This window comes from Dipodomys spectabilis, unplaced genomic scaffold, assembly GCF_019054845.1.
Source record: "Dipodomys spectabilis isolate Male_0828 unplaced genomic scaffold, ASM1905484v1 ptg000145l, whole genome shotgun sequence".
Classification (NCBI taxonomy): domain Eukaryota; kingdom Metazoa; phylum Chordata; class Mammalia; order Rodentia; family Heteromyidae; genus Dipodomys; species Dipodomys spectabilis.
The window spans coordinates 24,041,636-24,060,695 of NW_024870822.1; the positions used below are offsets into that span (position 1 = coordinate 24,041,636).

At 41.5% G+C, this 19,060-nt stretch overlaps 1 protein-coding gene across 4 annotated transcripts in view; it reads left to right on the plus strand.

Moving 5' to 3' along the window:
* Positions 1–856: 856 nt before the first annotated feature.
* Tmem41b (transmembrane protein 41B) overlaps positions 857–19,060 on the plus strand; it is a 28,222-nt gene continuing 10,018 nt past the window's right edge. The window contains exons 1-6 of one of the 4 annotated variants that reach the window (XM_042691625.1): positions 857–938; positions 1,060–1,185; positions 5,532–5,649; positions 10,191–10,319; positions 17,282–17,375; positions 18,205–18,309. In XM_042691625.1, the coding sequence (XP_042547559.1) occupies positions 1,065–1,185; positions 5,532–5,649; positions 10,191–10,319; positions 17,282–17,375; positions 18,205–18,309 (567 nt within the window). In that variant the 5' untranslated portion in view covers positions 857–938; positions 1,060–1,064. The other 3 variants (XM_042691626.1, XR_006149232.1, XM_042691627.1) reach the window with 3 other exon arrangements.

Here is a 19,060-nt window from a genome sequence, read left to right on the forward strand (position 1 = left end):
ATAAGGACTTTTTTCTTTTTTACCTTATATATGGTGTATTCACGTGAACATCTGTAGTAGGGTAGGGGGAGGACACAGAATCTGAGGAAAAAGGGGGAAAAAGTGCAGAAGTGGAGTGCACTGGACATTGATGAAAGTGAACTATGCAACTCATGGGCAGAGATAGGAGTGAGGGAATAGGAGAGACTGAGGGAACGGACGACCTGACTCAGGTAAATATAACCCAGCTGTATGTTACTCTAAAACATCAATAAATTTGGAAGAAAAGAAGGTTTTAATGATTGTACAGATGTTTCCATTGCAGTAAAAAATAAAGCTTGTTAATAAACGTTCATGGGGGGGTAGGGGGGAAGGTGTGTTTGGGTTGAGAGAAAAGCTAAGTGTGACCGGGATTTGCTAGACAAGGGTGGCGGGTGGGAGAGCATTTGCTTGTGAACAAGCTCTCCGGGATTCTAAACCCATTCCTGCCACCCTCTGACCTTCACAGGTTACTGCTTCTCTCCCAGCCTTACTTTTCTGAAATTTGGATGAGTTTGATTTAGGTTTTATCTCTTCCACCATCTTCAAACCAGACTTTAACTAACAATGGCTAATAGTGTCGGAATCCTGCGGTGCGGAACGCCAACCACTCACTCATAAGCATTTCCGGTCGGCCGGGACAAAGAGTTTGAAGTCCTTGGACAGCACTTCCGGTAATGAAATTTGCACTTCAGACGTCAGTCCTCGAGCGGCACTGCGTGACCTAGCACCCAACTACGCATGCTCCACTTAGGCTTCAGGTGGGCGAGGCATGGGGTGGAGTGGGCGGGGCTTCTGACTTGTCTCGCGGTTACTGGGCGGGCGCGAGCGCGCGAGGCTCGCGAGCGACGCGGGGCGGGGCCTCGTTCGAGTCGGCAGTGCCGGTCTGGCCGAACGTCGTCTAGCTGAGGTCAGCTCAGGTGAGGAGGTCGCGCCGGAAGTACCTCTGGCCGTGGCTAGCCCTTGGAGACAGCCTCCGCCACCAAGTTTTGTTGTTAAGGGGGCGCGGCACTACTCAGCTCTCCCCACTTTCCCTTGCAGCCGCCATGGCGAAAGGCAAAGCCGCCGAACGGTCGCCAACGGGGGCACTCCACAAGACCCCAGTAGAGGACCAGGCTGCGCGGACGCGGGATTCCGCGGAGCCGGGCAGCGGAGGCAGTCTGAAGGGTGAGTGGGCCTGAGGGCCGGAGCTGAGGCTTGTCCAGCGGGGTCGTGTGCCGGGCGGCGCTCCGGGGGCGGGGCAGTCGGAGACCCCAGCCGGTCTCCAAGGCTTGCGGTATTAGAGGGAACCTGCCGACGTCCGGGAGAGAGTGGGGCGCTCGGCTTGGGCCCCAGAACAGCACAAAGCCAGACGCGTAGTCGGTGCGTCTTGGTGCCTTATCAATTGGATTCGGTTACCAGAAAGGATGACACACCAGCTTGTTGACGCTAGGGCGATTGTAAGGTTGATAGCGAAGCCAGACAGACCTTTAGCATTTGCTGCGTGCGTTTTTTACAGATGAGAAGACTGAGGGGTGTAGTGGCTTGCTGACTTGCAGAGAGTCACAAAGCCAGCTTAGTAAGTGAGATAATGTGGCTGTTTCAGGTGGCAGTTTCAAGTGATAGGATTACCTGGCTTTGAGTCCCATCGTTCTAGCATTAGAGACTTCGAATGCCAACTTTCAAAAGCTCTGTGAAGGGTATATGGGACCATTTAATTCAGGCAATGTTTGGCGTATATGAAGTGGGGGCTAAATGTTTACAATTACTGCTACATACAGGTAACATTCTAAACTTCTCTCCTACCCCTCAAAACACCGTCCTAGTAATGTTCAGAGCTTTTAAGATTTATTTATTTTGCAGGGTTGGGAATTGGACCCAAGGCCTTGGCACAACGTAGGCAAGTGCACTATTACTTGACCTATGCACCTATTCTTTTAAGCACATTTGTTTCTCCAACCCCCCCCCCTCATTTCTGTTTTCTGTCTGTCTCTCTCTTTGTGGTCCTGGGGTGTGTTCTCAGGGTCTCCAGCTCACTGCTTGCTTGCTTATTTGGCTGGAGCTCTACCATTTGAGTCATGCCTCCAGCCATGCTTTTTGCTGGTTATTCTGGAGATGAAGTCTTATAAACTTTACTGCTGGGGTAAACCATGATCTTTTGACCTCAACCTCCTAAGTAACTAGGATTACAGGTGTGAGCCATCAGTTCTCGGTTTAAATACAGTTTTAAGCAACACACACACACCCAAAACAAAACCGAACCCAAAACAAAACCAAATGAAGAAACTAAATGCTTTGATTCTATCTTGGCATGAAATTGTTTATTATTTTCCAGAAGTTGAAATGGTTAAGCTTAAGCTCTTTTAAGTGCTTTTTTATTTTTATTTTTTTGGTGAGTGCTTTTAAAGCTCATATAGTTGAAGTAATCAGAACAAATGGCTATTAAATAGTCCACAGCTCAAATCACATATGCTTATGTTCTACCAGTAATAATAGCTATGGAGCGGCCTTTTTCCTTCCTTCCTTCCTTTTTTCCTTCCTTCCTTCCTTCCTTCATTTTTTTCTTCCTTCTTTCTTTCCATCTGCTTCCCTGCTCTCCCCCCCCATTTTTTGGGAACAGAGATGTCTTATGTAGTCTACAGCACTCCCATCTTTCTGCCTTAGCCTACCTATTGCTGAGATTACATCACCATACCCAGTTTAGAAGTCATCTTTTAAGAATTTATAGCAGGAAATATTTATGTGTTTAGAAAATTTTAAACATCTCTAATTGTCTCTTTGAAGTTTCTATAATCTGGTTGTCTTTCTAGATGGTGGTGAAACCAAATTCATATAAATTTTAAAAACTTTTCTGTGTTATAGAAGGATATATCTGATCTAGCTTAAAAGAACGTTGTTCTGCTACTATGACAATAATACAATAGTTTTTTTTTTTTTTTTGGGTCCAGTCATGGGGCCTGAACTCTGGGCCTGGGCGCTGTCCCTCAGCTCTTCAGCTCAAGGCTAGCGCTCTACCACTTGAGCCACAGCTCCACTTTCGGCTTTTTTCTTTTCGCTTATGTGGTGCTGAGGAATTGAACCGAGGGCCTCAGGCATGCAAGGCAAGTGCTCTACCACTGAGCCACCTTCCCAGCCCTCACAATAGTTTCTTGTAAGGGCAATCCAGATTATTTTCATTTGGTTTGAGATGGTGGTGAGTTTTACTATTATTTTTTAACCTAAAGTTTTTTTTTTTTTCCTAGTTTATCTTCTTAGAAGTTTTATATTGTTCTGCTAGATGCTTAGCAATAACAGAAAAACAACCTTATAATCAATCAGATTAAAAAGGGAGGAATATTATAACAGCTAGCATTTATTAGGTATTATTTTGTGTCCAAAATCAAGAATACTATACACATCATATTATTTAATTCTCTCAGTTGTATATGGCTTCCTTTTAAACAAGAGAACTAATAAAAGCATTTAAATGTACATAGCATTCAGGTTTACCCAAGGTAACCTAAAGTTTTCAGAAATAAAACCTTAAGACTTCCAGAGGGCCTTTATGATAGTTTATTTTATCTTTAGAACAACACAGTCTACATCATTTATTCTTGACTTCTACAGAGGACAGATCTCTATAAAAGCAAAAAAAAAAAGTCATATCTTCATGGAGAAATAGGGGTTGGAGAGTGGAGAGAAGGGTATGCTGGGGGGAAAAAAGAGTAGACAAAAGGGTTATTGTGAACCTTTTATGTGTGACAGTAAAAAGATTAATTTATCTCCAGTGAAGAGTTTCTGTTGCAAGGTAGTAGGAGATAGGTTGGACTGTTTAGAATAATGTCAGATTACAGTTGCAAGGCTTTTTATTTTTATTTTATTTTATTTGTTTTTGGGTCTGGTTGTGGGGCCTGAACTCTGGGCTTGGGCCCTGTCCCTCAGCTCTTCAGCTCAAGGCTAGCGCTCTACCACTTGAGCCACAGCACCACTTCCACCTTTTTTCTTTTTGCTTATGTGGTGCTGAGGAATCGAACCCAGGGCCTCATGCATGCAAAGCAAGCACTCTACCACTGAGCCACCTTCCCAGCCCCTTTTATTTTTATTTTTTTGGTGCAAGTCCTGGGGCTTGAGCTCAGGGCCTGGGCACTGTCCTTGAGCCTCTTTTGCTCAAGGCTAGCACTCTACCACTTGAGCCACAGCACTACTTCCAGCCTTTTCTATTTATGTGGTACTCTACCACTCTACCACTAAGCCACATTCCAGCCCACATAGCTGCTTTTTTTTTTTTTGGTTGTGGGGCTTGAACTCTGGGCCTGGGTGCTGTCCCTCAGCTTTTCAGCTCAAGGCTAGCACTCTACCACTTGAGCCACAGCGCCACTTCCGATTCTCTGAGTGGTTAATTGGAGATAAGAGTCTCAGGGACTTTCTTGCCCAGTCTGGCTTTGAACCATAATCCCCAGATCTCAGTCTTCTGAGTTGCTAGGATTACAGACATGAGCCACCACTTCTGACCCACATAGCTGCTTTTACATTTATCATGCTCATCTTGTTGGTTGAGAGGGGGTCTCCACTAACTCTTTGCTGGAGCTGACCTTGAAGCATGATTCTCCTAGTCTGCCTCTTGAATAGCTGAGGTTAAAGGTGTGTTGCACCATACATCTATTTAATAGTGAGTTAAGCTTCTGTAGTCTTACTGTTAACTCCTTCCTGGCAAAACAGCTCTGTTCATTTTTCTGCTTGCTGTGTACTGGATCTCACTCTGTTTTTTTTTTTTTTTTGGGGTCCGGTAGTGGGGCCTGAACTCTGGGCCTGGGCGCTGTCCCTCAGCTCTTCAGCTCAAGGCTAGCGCTCTACCACTTGAGCCACAGCGCCACTTCCGGCTTTTTTCTTTTTGCTTATGTGGTGCTAAGGAATCGAACCCAGGGCCTCAAGCATGCAAGGCATGCGCTCTACCACTGAGCCACCTTCCCAGCCCCTGGATCTCACTCTGTATTTTACCTGCACATAATGTTTATTATAACATCCTTTCAGGTTTAGAGTCACAGACAGAGTGTCACTCAAAACCTTTGAGATTCATCTGAACACTCTGAAGCCTTTGGTATAAAAATAAACCATACATTGTCCAGTTGTCTTAGTGAATATATTCTTATGACATTTCAAATTATTTATTTATTTATTGGACTTGGGGGGCGAAAGTGGGGTTTGGACTCAGGGCCTTGTGTTCTTGTTTGAATTTTTCCAATTAAAGCTGATACTCTACCACTTGAACTACATTTCTACTTTTTTGCTTTTTTGCTGGTTAATTGGAGATTAGGATATCACAAATTTATTTGGTTGGCCTGGTTTTGAACTGTGATTCTTCAATCTCTCCATCCTGAGTAGCTGGGATTACAGGTGTGAGCCATTGGCACTGTGAAAGAATTGATTAATGTCAATGTTTGGGCAAAAGATTGAATAGTTTTCTCTGAGGAATGCCTTTCAGGAAGTTGCTGGCTTGAGATACTATCTTCTTTTATATTTATCTTAATTAGACTTTTCATTTTTTTCTTTTTCAGAAAAAGCCTGTGTGGAAGCGGGGTCAGCAAGAATGTCACTTCTTATATTGGTGTCCATTTTCTTGTCTGCAGCCTTTGTTATGTTTTTGGTATATAAAAATTTTCCTCAGCTTAGTGAGTAAGTATGCTATGATAGAAACTTGAAATGTGCATATAGTTATGAGATGAAAATGAATTGCAAGCCAAATCTACTTTAGACAACAGAACTGTTGTGACTACGTATCAGTCTTCTGAAGTGCAAGAAGCCACATCTGTACTGTTGTTTAAACATTTGTTTCTAAATTTGCCTCATTATTTTCTAACAGTTTTGATATTCTAACAGTATTGCTTCTCTAATTAAGATGTCATCTTTCCCTGGGTGTCAGTGGCTAATGCCTCTAAGCCTACCTAATCAGGAAACAAATCTCAGGATCAAGATTTGAAGTCAGCCCAGGTAGACAAATTTGTGAGACTTTTTCAGTTAGTTATTAGAAGCCAGAAGTTGATGCATGACTCAAGTGGTAGAATGCCAGCTCTGAGCTAAAAAGCCAAGTAAAAGCTCAAGGTCACCTATAGATGGCAAACCACTAAAAAATATAATTTCAAGAAGGACAATTTTTTTTTTTTTTTTTTTTTTTTTTTTTTTGTCGGTCGTGGGGCTTGAACTCTGGGCCTGGGCGCTGTCCCTCAGCTCTTCAGCTCAAGGCCAGCGCTCTACCACTTGAGCTACAGTGCCACTTCCGGTTTTCTGGTGGTTTATTGGAGATAAGAGTCTCACTGTCTCTCCTGCCCGGGCTGGCTTTGAACCGCGATCCTCAGATCTCAGCCTCCTGAGTAGCTAGGATTACAGGCGTGAGCCACCAGCGCCCGGCTAAGAAGGACAATTTTATATTACAGCCCTATACAACTGTGCTTTCTTTCTTTCTTTTGGTCTTACATATTGAGGACTAAATGGGGTTTTGGGTACAGCTCAGTATTTGATTGAATGCTTAACATTGCAAGACCATGGGTTCAATACCTAGCAGTAGAAAAATAAAAAGAAAACCAAGTTAAGCCAGGTGCTGGTGGCTGTAATCATAGCTACTCAAGAGGCTGAGATCTGAGAATCTTGGTGTTCAAAGCCATCCCAGGCAAGAAGGTTCATGAGAATGCTCTTAACCTCCAATTAACCACTAAAAAAGCCAGAAATAGACTGTGGCTCCCAGTGATAGGGCACTGGCCTTGAACATAAAGCTCAGGAACAGTACCCAGGCCCTGAGTTCAAGTCTTAGGCTGGAACCAACTCCCCCCCCCCCCCCAAAAAAAAAGCAACAACAACAACAAAAACTGTTAAAATTTCCTAAATCAATTGGTGTGTTCTGATATTTTCCATTTGTTTTCTCTTATTGTTTACTGTTAGTAGTAGTGACCAAGTAAGTTTATATTTCTTCTTACAGTTGATATTGATATTTAGTTTTTTTTTTTGTTTTTTTTTTTTGGGTCCGGTCGTGGGGCCTGAACTCTGGGCCTGGGCGCTGTCCCTCAGCTCTTCAGCTCAAGGCTAGCACTCTACCACTTGAGCCACAGCACCACTTCCACCTTTTTTCTTTTTGCTTATGTGGTGCTGAGGAATTGAACCTAGGGCCTCATGCATGCAAGGCAAGCGCTCTACCACTGAGCCACCTTCCCAGCCCTTGATATATAGTTTTAATAAACTTGGTATTCTCTGCTTCTGCCTTTCTTCCATCCCTATTTTCTTCTTTTCCACTTTGACTTGTGATTTATTTATATCTGGCTCTATTCATCCACATCTCTGTCTCTTTTTCTCTTCCTTATTTTATTGAAATAGGTATGATTTTTAACCAGAGGAGGAAGAGCAGTACTGGGATTTGAACTTGGGGCTCTCTGGCCTTGCTAGGCAGGCACTGTACTATTTGAGCCATGCCTTCAGACTTTTCACTTTGGTTATTTTTGAGGTAGAGTCTTGCTTTTTGCCTCATCCTCTTTTTCTGGTTTCCTGCATAGCTGACAGGCATGTATGACCACATCTCGAGTTTTCTATTGGTTTAGGTCTCCTGAACTTTTTTTTCCTGGCTGGCTTTAAGCTTTGATCCTTTCAATAGTCACATCTTGGGTTTTTTTTTTTTTTTTTGTTTCTTTTTTTTGGGGTCCGGTCATGGGGCTTGAACTCAGGGCCTGGGCGCTGTACCTCAGCTCTTCAGCTTAAGGCTAGTGCTCTACCACTTGAGCCACAGCGCCACTTCCGGCTTTTTTCTTTTTGCTTATGTGGTACTGAGGAATCGAACCCAGGGCCTCAGGCATGCAAGGCAAGTGCTCTACCACTGAGCCACCTTCCCAGCCCCAATAGTCACATCTTAAGTAGTGAACTGTTACTTTTCATAGTGAACTTGATCTTGTAAAACAAAACAAAACAAAAACTATAGCTCATATCCATTTGGCAAAGACCTTGATAAATTTGTTTCCAGAATTAAAAATTTTCACTTGGCACCAGTGGCTTAGGCCTATAATCCTAGCTGCTTAGGATGCTGAGACCTGGCTGATCTTAATTGCAAGCCAGCCCAGGAAGAAGAGTCTCTAAGACTCCATCTCTATTAGCTAGCCAAAAAAAGAATTTAGAATTTTTTTCACTTTGGAAGGATAACAGAATACATACTATATTATATAATACCACTAGTTGTATTTAGAGCAGCATCTCATAATCTAGTATATTAATAACTATGCAGAGAAGCCTTCATTGTAACTTCTTTTTTTTTGTTGTTGGTCATAGAGCTTGAACTCAGGGCCTGGACACTGTCCCTGAGCTCTTTGTTCAAGGTTAGACTGCTGTACCACTTTGAGCCACAGCTCTACTTCCAGAGATAAGGGTCCCACAGACTTTCCTGCCCAGGCTGGCTTTGAACTCTATTCCTCAGATATCAGTCTCCTGAGTTGCTAGGATTATAGATATAAGCCACCAGTGTCAGTATAAAAGACTAAACAACTTTAGGTAAATTTTGTTTTGTTTTTGGGTTTGTTTTTTCCCCCTAGTCCTGAGGCTTGAACTCAAGGCCTGGACAATGTCCCTGAGCTTCTTTTGCTTAAGGCTAACACTCTACCACTTGAGCCACTGTACCACTTCCAGCTTTTTCTGTTTATGTGATACTGAGGAATGGAACTCAGGGCTTTATGCATGCTAGGCAAGCACTCTACCACTAAGCCACATTCCCAGTTCCAGTGTCTAGTTTTTTTGATCAGTGAATAGAGTTGATTGACAGAGAGAAAGAATCTACAGAGTAAGTTTGTTTTTGCTCCCAATCTAAGAATTATAATGTATTTGTTACTTACGTAATGATGTAATTACAAACCTTTTATATTCCATTGATTACATATTTTGTGTATGCAGGTTTTAAAATTTTATAAATGAGAAGCCATTTTAGCTTACCAGGTATTTCTATAGGACTTAAGAAAAGTAGCATTCAGCTATAGCTATTCAGGAGCCTGAAAGAGGAGAATTCCTTGAGACCATAAGGTCAAGATCAGCCTACCTAGTCTGGAGGCTAAGATTTGAGGATTGTGGTTAGAAGCCAACCAGGGCCAAAAAGTCCATGAGACACTTTATCTCCAATAAACTACCAGAAAACTGAGCTGTGGCTCAAAATGGTAGAGCTCTAGCCGTAAGTGAAAAAGCTCAGAGACAGCACCTAGACCCTGAGTTCAAGCCCCATGACCTAACAAAACAAAACATTCTAGCTGCAGTCATTGTTCTACAGATAAGCACATGTAAATAATTGTACATAATGTACTTTAAACAAAAATGACTTGAAATTTTCATAAGCAAGAGTTTGTGTAATTCCCAACATGGCTTCAAGTAGCACATAAAATGAAGAGAGAAAAGTAAAAAGCTACCAGGTGCTGGTGGCTCATGCCTATAATCCTAGCTACTCAAGAGGCTGAGATCTGCATGTAGTTCAAAGCCAGTCTAGAGCAGAAAAGTCCCTGTGATACTCTTATCTCCAATTAACACCAAGAAGCTAGAAGTGGAACTTTGGCTCAAGTGGTACAGTGCTAGGCTTGAGCACAAAAGCTCAGGGACAGCATCCAGGTCCTGAGTTCAAGCCCCAACATTGGCACAAAAACAAAAGTCAGCAAATCGCATGGGCTTAAGATTCAGCTGAATCAGCAGAATTTCAAGTTCATGACTAGTCTGGGCAACAAATCAAGACTCTGCTTTAAAGAAAATGTGAAAAATGTTCTTTTTTTCTGGTCTTTGAATTGGAATATTCCAGAAAAGGTATAAAGTGTAAATTCATTAAAGTTTCTATTTGGGTTCTGTTATAAATCATTACTGACTTCAGCTTATCATGAGGATTACCCAAAATGATGTTAAATAAATTTTAATAGTTTAAACATTAGTTGTTTATTTCTTAATGTTAATTTAACATTTAAACCAATATTGGAGCATATGCTTTTAACCTTTAGTTTGAATTATTCTGAACTTTAACGTTTCATAGCCCAGAGAATTATATTGTTAAAGCACTGAAGAACAAATAATTTATAGGCTTTTAAGCTTAGTAATTTGGCTTTAATAGATTACAGATCAATTTATTAAATCATTTTGGATAAAACTCAGTGTTTTCAACTCAACTTGGATTTTATTATGGTAAAGTTCTGTTTAAAAATCTTTTAATTTTATTTCTTTAGAGAAGAAAGAGTGAATATGAAGGTCCCCAGGGATATGGATGATGCCAAGGCTCTAGGAAAAGTTTTATCCAAATATAAGGACACCTTTTATGTACAAGTACTTGTAGCTTACTTTGCTACGTATATTTTGTATCCTTTTAAATGTTTTCTAATTTTGTTCAAGAAAAGGTTTGAAGTCTGCTAGTTAAATGTTTTTCCCTTTAACAATTGTTCATGCAATGTTAAGATATTTTTTTAAAAGATTGAAAAGAAAGATGAAAAAAATTCCTGCTTTAATCCTTCCTTCTCAACCCAGTCATTTTTATTTCTGAATATCTGTTATCATTTTCTTCTGTTTTCCTTTCCTCAGTTCTTATTTGATTTATAATTGATAATTAACCATTAATTTTAAATAATTATTTTGAATTCTTTTTTTTTGTCGGTCATGGGGCTTGAACTTGGCCTGGGCGCTGTCTCTCAGCTCTTCAGGTCAAGGCAAGCGCTATGTCACTGGAGCCACAACACCACTTCTGGCTTTTTCTGCTTATGTGGTGCTAAGGAATCGAACCCAGGGCCTCATGCATGCAAGCACTCTACCACTGAGCCACCTTCCCAGCCCAACATAGGTGCTTGTGGCCCACACCTATAATCCTAGCTACTCAGGAGGCTAAGATTGGAAGATTGCAGTTCAAAGCCACCCTGGACAGGAAAGTCCTTGAGACTCTTATCTCCAGTTAACCACCAGAGAAGTTGGAGGTAGCTCTGTGGCTCAAAGTGATAAAATGCTAGCCTTGAGCAAAACAGTTTAGGGACAGCAGCCTAGCCCTTGAGTTCAAGCCCCATGACCAACAAAAAAAAAATTTTCTGGGCTGGAAAGGTGGCTCAGTGGTAGAGTGCTTGCCTTGCATGCCTGAGGCCCTGGGTTCGATTCCTCAGCACCACATAAGCAAAAAAGAAAAAAGCCGGAAGTGGCACTGTGGCTCAAGTGGTAGAGCGCTAGCCTTGAGCAGAAGAGCTGAGGGACAGCGCCCAGGCCCAGAGTTCAGGCCCCACGACCAGACCCAAAAAAAAAAAATATTTCCCTTAGGTTTGGTTATATATATTTTTACTTTTATAAATGTTTTGAGAATCTCCTTTTGTTAATGTTCCTTTAACAAAAAGTTTTAAGAAAGTTGGGTGCTAGTGTCTCACGCCCGTAATCCTAGCTACTCAGGAGGCTGAGATCTTAGGGTTGCAGTTCAAAGCCAGCCAAGGCAGGAAAGTCTGTGAAACTCTTATTTCCAATAAACCACCAGAAAACTGGGAATGGCATTGTGGCTGAAGTGGTAGAGTGCTTGTCTTGTACAGAAGAGTTGAGGGACTGTGGCCTGGCCCAGAGTTAAAGCCCCACAACCAAATTTTTTAAAAAAGGGTGGTTATGGGGGGCTGTAGTTGAGAAGGTGGGAGGGATAGGATCGTAGGGGAAAAACAAAAGAGGCAACAATGCTAGATAAGAAATGTACTCCTTGGGCTGGGGAAGTTGGCTCAGTGGTAGAATGCTTGCCTTGCATGCATGTGGCCTTGGGTTTGATTCCTCAGCACCACATAAGCAGAAAAAAAAAGCCGGAAGTGGCGCTGTGGCTCAAGTGGTAGGGTGCTAGCCTTGAGCTGAAGAGCTGAGGGACAGGGCCCAGGCCCAGGCCCAGGCCCAGGCCCAGGGTTCAAGCCCCATGACATGTAACTGTAACCGCTCTGTACAGTATTTTCACAATTAAAAAAACTTATTTTAAAAAATCAAGAGGATATTCATTCAAAGAAATGAATATATTTGCATTTTTTCTTTTTTTTTGTTTTGCAGAAATGTGTATTTTAGTTGATCAGGAAAATTACTTCATTCTTTTTTTTTTTTTTTTGGGTCCAGTCGTGGGGCCTGAACTCTGGGCCTGGGTGCTGTCCCTCAGCTCTTTAGCTCAAGGCTAGCGCTCTACCACTTGAGCCACAGCGCCACTTCCGGCTTTTTTCTTTTTGCTTATGTGGTGCTGAGGAATCGAACCCAGGGCCTCAAGCATGTAAGGCAAGCGCTCTACCACTGAGCCACCTTCCCAGCCCCCGAAAATTACTTCATTCTATGTTTACTTTTTTTGGGGGGGGGTCCAGTCGTGGGGCCTGAACTCTGGGCCTGTGCGCTGTCCCTCAGCACTTCAGCTCAAAGCTAGCGCTCTACAACTTGAGCCACAGCGCCACTTCTAGCTTTTTTTTTTTTGCTTATGTAGTGCTGAGAAATCGAACCCAGGGCCTCATGCATGCAAGGCAAGCGCTCTACTACTGAACCATCTTCCCAGCCCTCTATGTTTACTTTTAAACTGTCTATTGATGATTCCAATTTGTGGACTTTTCTTTCTTTCTTTCTCTTTTTTTTTTTTTTTTTGTGTGGTTGTAGGCCTTGAACTCTGGGCTCTTCAGCTCAAGGTGAGCACCCTACCACTTGAGCCACAGTGCCACTTGCGGTTCTCTGGTGGTTACTTGGAGATAAGAGTCTCACTGACTTTCCTGCCTGGATTGGCTTTGAACGTTGACTTCAGCCTCCTGAGTAGCTAGGATTACAGGTTGAGCCCCTGGACTTTACTTTTCTTACTGATTATTGTGTCTTCTACTTTTGTCCAGTCTATCTTCCTACTCTTCTTTGTTAATGAAATACATTCTTTTTTTTTTTGTTCCAGTCGTGGGGCCTGAACTCTGGGCCTGGGCACTGTCCTTCAGCTCTTCAGCTCAAGGCTAGCGCTCTACCACTTGAGCCACAGCACCACTTCTGGCTTTTTTTTTCTTTTTGCTTATGTGGTGCTGGGGAGTCGAACCCAGGGCCTCATGCATGCAAGGCAAGCGCTCTACCACTGAGCCACCTTCCCAGCCCTGAAATACATTATTTCTTGTTGCTATGAAAATAGTCATTATCTTTTTTTTTTCTGGTCAGTAGTGGCGCTTGAACTATGGGCCTGGGCGCTGTCCCTCAGCTCTTCAGCTCAAGGCTCGCGCTCTACCACTTGAGCTACAACAGGGTTTTCTGGTGGTTTATTGGACATAAGAATCTCACGGACTTTGCTGCCTGGGCTGGCTTTGAACCGTGATCCTCAGATCTTAGCCTCCTGAGCCACCCGCACCTGGCCCAATTTTATATTTATTTATTTGTTTGTTTGTTTGTTTATTTATTTTGTTGGTCATGGGGCCTGAACTCTGGCCCTGAGCACTGTCCCTGAGCTCTTCAGCTGGAGGCTAGTGCTCTACTACTTGAGCCATAGCACCATTTCTGCTTATGTAGTGCTGAGGAATCAAACCCAGGGCCTCATGCTTTCAAGGCAAGCCCTCTACCACTGAGCCACCTTCCCAGCCCTCCCCTCCAGTTTTATTTTATTTTTTATTCTTATTTTTTTTGGTCGGTGGTGGGGCTTGAACTCTGGGCCTGGGCGCTGTCCCTCAGCTCTTCAGCTCAAGGCGAGCACTCTACCACTTGAGCTACAGCGCCACTTCCGGTTTTCTGGTGGTTTATTGGAAATAGGAGTCTCAAGGTCTCTCCTTCTGGGCTGACTTTGAACTGTGATCCTCAGATCTCAGCCTCCTGAGCAGCTAGGATTACAGGCTTGAGCCACCAGTTTTGTTTTTTTTAAGCCAATTAGCTACTTAATTCTTTCAGAGCATTTCAGAGCTTTTTTTTTTTTATTTCTTGTATGTTTTTTTTGTTTGTTACAGTTTTTTACTAAAAACCATTTGTCCTGCAAAATTTAATACTTTACTGTTTTTTTTTTTTGGTCCTGGTGGGGCTTGAACTCTGGGCTTGGGCTCTGTCCCTGAACTACAGCTCCAGGTGAGCGCTCTACCACTTGGGCCCCAGCGCCACTTCCAGTTTTCTAGTGGTTTATTGGAGATAAGAGTCTCATGGACTTTCCTGCCTGGGCTGGCTTTGAACCTCGATCCTCAGATCTCAGCCTCCTGAGTAGCTAGGATTACAGGCTTGAGCCATCGGCACCTGGCTTATTTTTCTTTTCTTTGAGTTACATATATTGTATATATATATTTTTTATGGTTAACTTTATGCAAATGCTTTGGGTATATTTGTAAATATATTGAGGGAAGTGTTATTAACATAAGCTGCTTAGCGCATTTGTTTAGAAAATCACTACAATATAAATGTTATTTGTTTGCCAACAACACAGTGAAGATGCATTTATATTTAGGTTCTATACTTTAAGTACTTTTACCCAGTTCTTAGAAAAATTCAAATTTGGAAATACTATACTCCTATATATTTTTTGACAAGCAGTATTTGTAAAGTTATTTAATTGAACATACACTGTTTTAAGAAATCCATAACTGCAGTTGGTTGTGGTGAAACACATCTATAATCCCAGTAAGGAGCCTACTGAGTCAGAAGAATCAACAGTATGAGGCCACTTGGACTACAGAGTGAGACTTTGTCGAAAATCAAAACAAAACCCATAACTACATTGTCAGGAGGTCATCAGTAGTCACCATCATTTTAGCTGGAATATAAAGCATGAACAGGATCAAGAAATATGTAGGAAGTTCAGGAGGTATGTTCAGATTGTAGAGAACTTTAAATATCAGAGTAAGAAATTTATTTGGATACTAGGTAGACATTGAGAATTTTTTTTTTGGGGGGGGGGGGGTCCAGTCGTGGGCCTGAACTCTAGGCCTGAGCACTGTCCCTCAGCTCTTCAGCTCAAGGCTAGCGCGCTCTACCACTTGAGCCACAGCGCCACTTCTGGCTTTTTTCTTTTTGTGGTGCTGAGGAATCGAACCCAGGGCCTTAGGCATGCAAGGCAAGCGCTCTACCACTGAGCCACCTTCTCAGCCCCAACATTGAGAATTTTTGACGATATTAAAAGTATCACTTTTGGCCCAAGCCCATTATCCTAGCTACTCAGAACGCTGAGGTCTGAGGGGATAGTTAGAAGCCAGCTAGGGCAGGAAAAGTCTGAGAGACTCACAAAAAGCCAGAAGTAAAGCTATGGCTCAAGAGATGCTAGCTTTTAGCAGAAAAGCTTACAGTGCCCAGGCCCTGAGTTTAAGCCCCAGTACTGGCAAAAAATAAAATAATATACAAACCCCTCAAATAGCTTGTAGTGTAGCTCAGCACTTCCCTAGCATGTGTGACACCCTGGGTTTGATTTCCAAAAGATTATTTGCTAACAAAAAATGAGCCATGGGCTGGGAAGGTGGCTCAGTGGTAGAGCGCTTGCCTTGCATGCCTGAGGCCCTGGGTTTGATTCCTCAGCACCACATAAGCAAAAAGAAAAAAGCCAGAAGTGGCACTGTGGCTCAAGTGGTAGAGCATTTGCCTTGAGCTGAAGAGCTGAGGGACAGCGCCCAGGCCCAGAGTTCAAGCCAAAACTGACCAAAAAAAAAGCGCATGAAATCTATCTATATCTATATCTATGTATATATTTTTTGGGGGGGGGGGTCCGGTCATGGGGCCTGAACTCTGAGCCTGGGCACTGTCCCTCAGCCCTTCAGCTCAAGGCTAGTGCTCTACCACTTGAGCCACAGCGCCACTTCCAGCTCTTTTGAACAGTGGGAACTAATAGATGAAAAGTCATTTGGTCTATGAGGGAGTTTCACTGCAGTGGTGGAGTGAGTAAATCAGGTTGTTGGGAACAAAAAGAGAATGTCCAGTGAGCCTGTGAAATAAAGTAGGATGGAGAGAGATTGAAGGGATTCACTCTTACCTGACTGACTTGTAGCTAAATTATGTTCGGGTGAGAAAGAGGGGTCCATATCAAAACTGGGAACCAGAGCAAGTAAGAAAAGTGTGATTACATTTTAAAAATAAGATTTGTGATTTTTAAATAAGTTTTTTATTGTGAAAATACTGTACAGAGGGGTTATAGTTACATGAGCAAGGTAATAAGTACATTTCTTATCAAGCATTATTGCCTCTTCCTTTGTGATGTTTGTCAGTCATTTTAGATGCTTCATTTAAGTGAAGTCATTCTGGATGCTGGTGACTCATGCCTGTAAAACTAGCTACTCAAGTGGCTGAGATCTAGGGACTGAGGTTTGAAGCTTCCTGGGCAGAACTGTCCAAGAGATTATTTATCTCCATCTAATCATCAAAATAACATATCCCCAGTACCAGCGTACATGAATCCATCTGTGCACACACACAAAGATTGGTGATTTAGTAACATCTGGTGTTTTAGTAACATCTGTGTTTAATAACATCTAGTCTTTTTGTAATTAGTAGTTAATCGAGATAAGCTTCATAGTTAAGTTAGAAATCAACTATTACAACTTTTATGTACCTAGAAATTATATTTTCTGAAATTATTTGGGAGTAAAGCAAATGCATTAGAGAAGCATGTTGTTTAAATGATAATTGAAGACTTTTTTTTTTCTTAGATCACCTAATTTCTTTCTATATGATATATATTGGAAGTTTGCTTTAGTTTCTATTTTAGTAACACAATTTTAGTAGCATGGTACTTACTGCATTTTCTGTTTTTGAATAGTATCTTGTCAGTTGGAAGTTGGAAGCATTGGAGCAAGACAGATATACTTTAAAATAAAAAACTTTGTATATAATTTTACATCTTTGAATACATGTTGAACATTCCTAATTCAAAAATCCAAAATGCTCTCAACTCTCACTTTTTCAGTGCCAACATGATATGTCACAAGTAGAAAACTGCCTCATGAACTTAAGTGACATTTTGGTCAAACATAAGTATATAGAATACTCTGTAATGCTACCTTTAGGAAGTGTATGTATAAGGTATACATGAGTTTTGTCTTTAGATTTAATTCTCATCCTTAAGACATTTCACCATGTGGCTCCTGAATTTTTTTCCTTAGGCTAAATGCTAATATTATTTGGATGTAGTCACTAAGTAAAATAGCATGTGCAAATATTCCAAAATTGAAAAAAAAAACACAAAATACATCAGTTCTGATTTCAAGCATTTGGATGAAGGTTGCTCAACCTGTGCTGAAATATGAGTATAATCTTATTAGCATGGTAATTTCTGTATTTGTCTTTTGTCTTTTTTCTGAAATGTTAGGTTTGTTTTTTTAAAAATTCCATTTAATTATGTTTTCATCCTTAACTTAGAAGTTAACAGCTTGCAAACATTTGCTATTCCTGGCTCTATTTTTCTCAGCATACTCTCAGGGTTTCTTTATCCCTTTCCACTAGCCTTATTTCTTGTTTGTTTGGTAAGTATATAAAAGGAATTGGGAGACTGGAAAAAATAGCCTTAATTAGAATGCTGATGGTGATAATAGAGTCCTAGTCCCACTAGACTATGTAAGCAAAAATTCACTTGTTTTATAGGACTTAATATTAAAGTGCTATCTCTTAATTCTTTCAGTAAGGAGGTGTTATCCTTTGTTGTTGTTTTTTTTTTCTGGAACAAGAGTATTATAAACTCAATTGGATTTATTTATAAGTGCTGTTATAGCCTTTCTTTCTTATTGTGTATTGTCATTCAGATAGTCTAAAAGTGTAGGGCATAGTGAGTCCCAGGGCTGGGGGTAGTGCTTTCATGAAGAGCAGTTAGGGTTTAAAAAAAAAATCCTGTGGCTGGGAAGGTGGCTCAGTGGTAGAGTGCTTGCCTTGCATGCATGAGGCCCTGGGTTCTATTCCTCAGCACCACAAAAGCAAAAAGAAAAAAGCCGGAAGTGGCGCTGTGGCTCAAGTGGTAGAGCCACTTGAAGAGCTGAGGGACAGCGCCCAGGCCCAGAGTTCAGGCCCCACGACCGGACCCAAAAAAACATAATAATCCTGAATTTTATTCTTAGGCTAAAGTTATTTATTTGATATAGTAATAAGTTTAATCACAAGTGCCAAATTGTTTTAAGTGGTCTCATTTGAGTTTGTTTGGTCCCAGAAAGGACTAGATCAAATGTTTTTAATGTATGTCATGTAGAGTATCCTCCCTATCCCTGAAGTAAGAACACTAGTAGATCTGCTTTTCCTTAGTTAAATGTATCTATGTGAATGAAATGTAAAAATACAAAATGCATGTGGCTTATTATTTTCTAGTGTTCTGGACTTGGTGCCTCATTCTGCTATATGCTCTCCTATTTAGTTGGAAGACCAGTTGTATATAAATACTTAACAGAGAAAGCAGTAAAGTGGTCACAACAGGTAAACACATATTTTTTGTTATTGTTGTTTTTGTGTGTGCCAGTAGTGCTTAAATTCAGAGCATCTTGTCCTTTCTTAGCTTTATGCTCACAGCTGATGGTGCTCTACCATTGGAGTTTTAGCTATTCTTCTGGCATTTTGCTGGTTAATTGATATAAGATTTGGATTTGTCTGCCTACACTGGCTTTAAACCATAGTCCTCAGATCTGACCCTCCTGAGTAGCTAGGATTACAGTTATGAGCCACATTCTATCACTTGAGCCACACACAGTTCTACTTAGGGCTTTTTTTGCTGGTTTGTTGGAGATTAAGAGTATCATTGATTTTCCTGCTCAGACTGGCTTTGAACCTAGATCCTCAAATTTCAGTCAGCCTCCTTAGTAGTTAGGATTACAGGCATGAGCCATTGCTACCTGTCAGTCTGGCTCTTTTTTTTTGTTGTTGGTCCTGGGGCTTGAACTCTGGGCCTACGTGCTGTCCCTGAGCTCTTCAGCTCAAGGCTAGCACTTTACCACTTGTCTGGCTCATTTTTTAAGTAATGTAATATAACTTTGGTTAATTGAGTGGTAAGTGTGTAGTTTTTACATACATTAAATATTACTTTTTATAGAGTATATATTAGCTCAGATAATTAAATTTGATATATGGGTTTATCTCATGATACAAATTACCTTTTTGCTGGGCGCTGGTGGCTCACACCTGTAATCCTAGCTACTCCGGAGGCTGAGATCTGAGGATTGCAGTTCAAAGC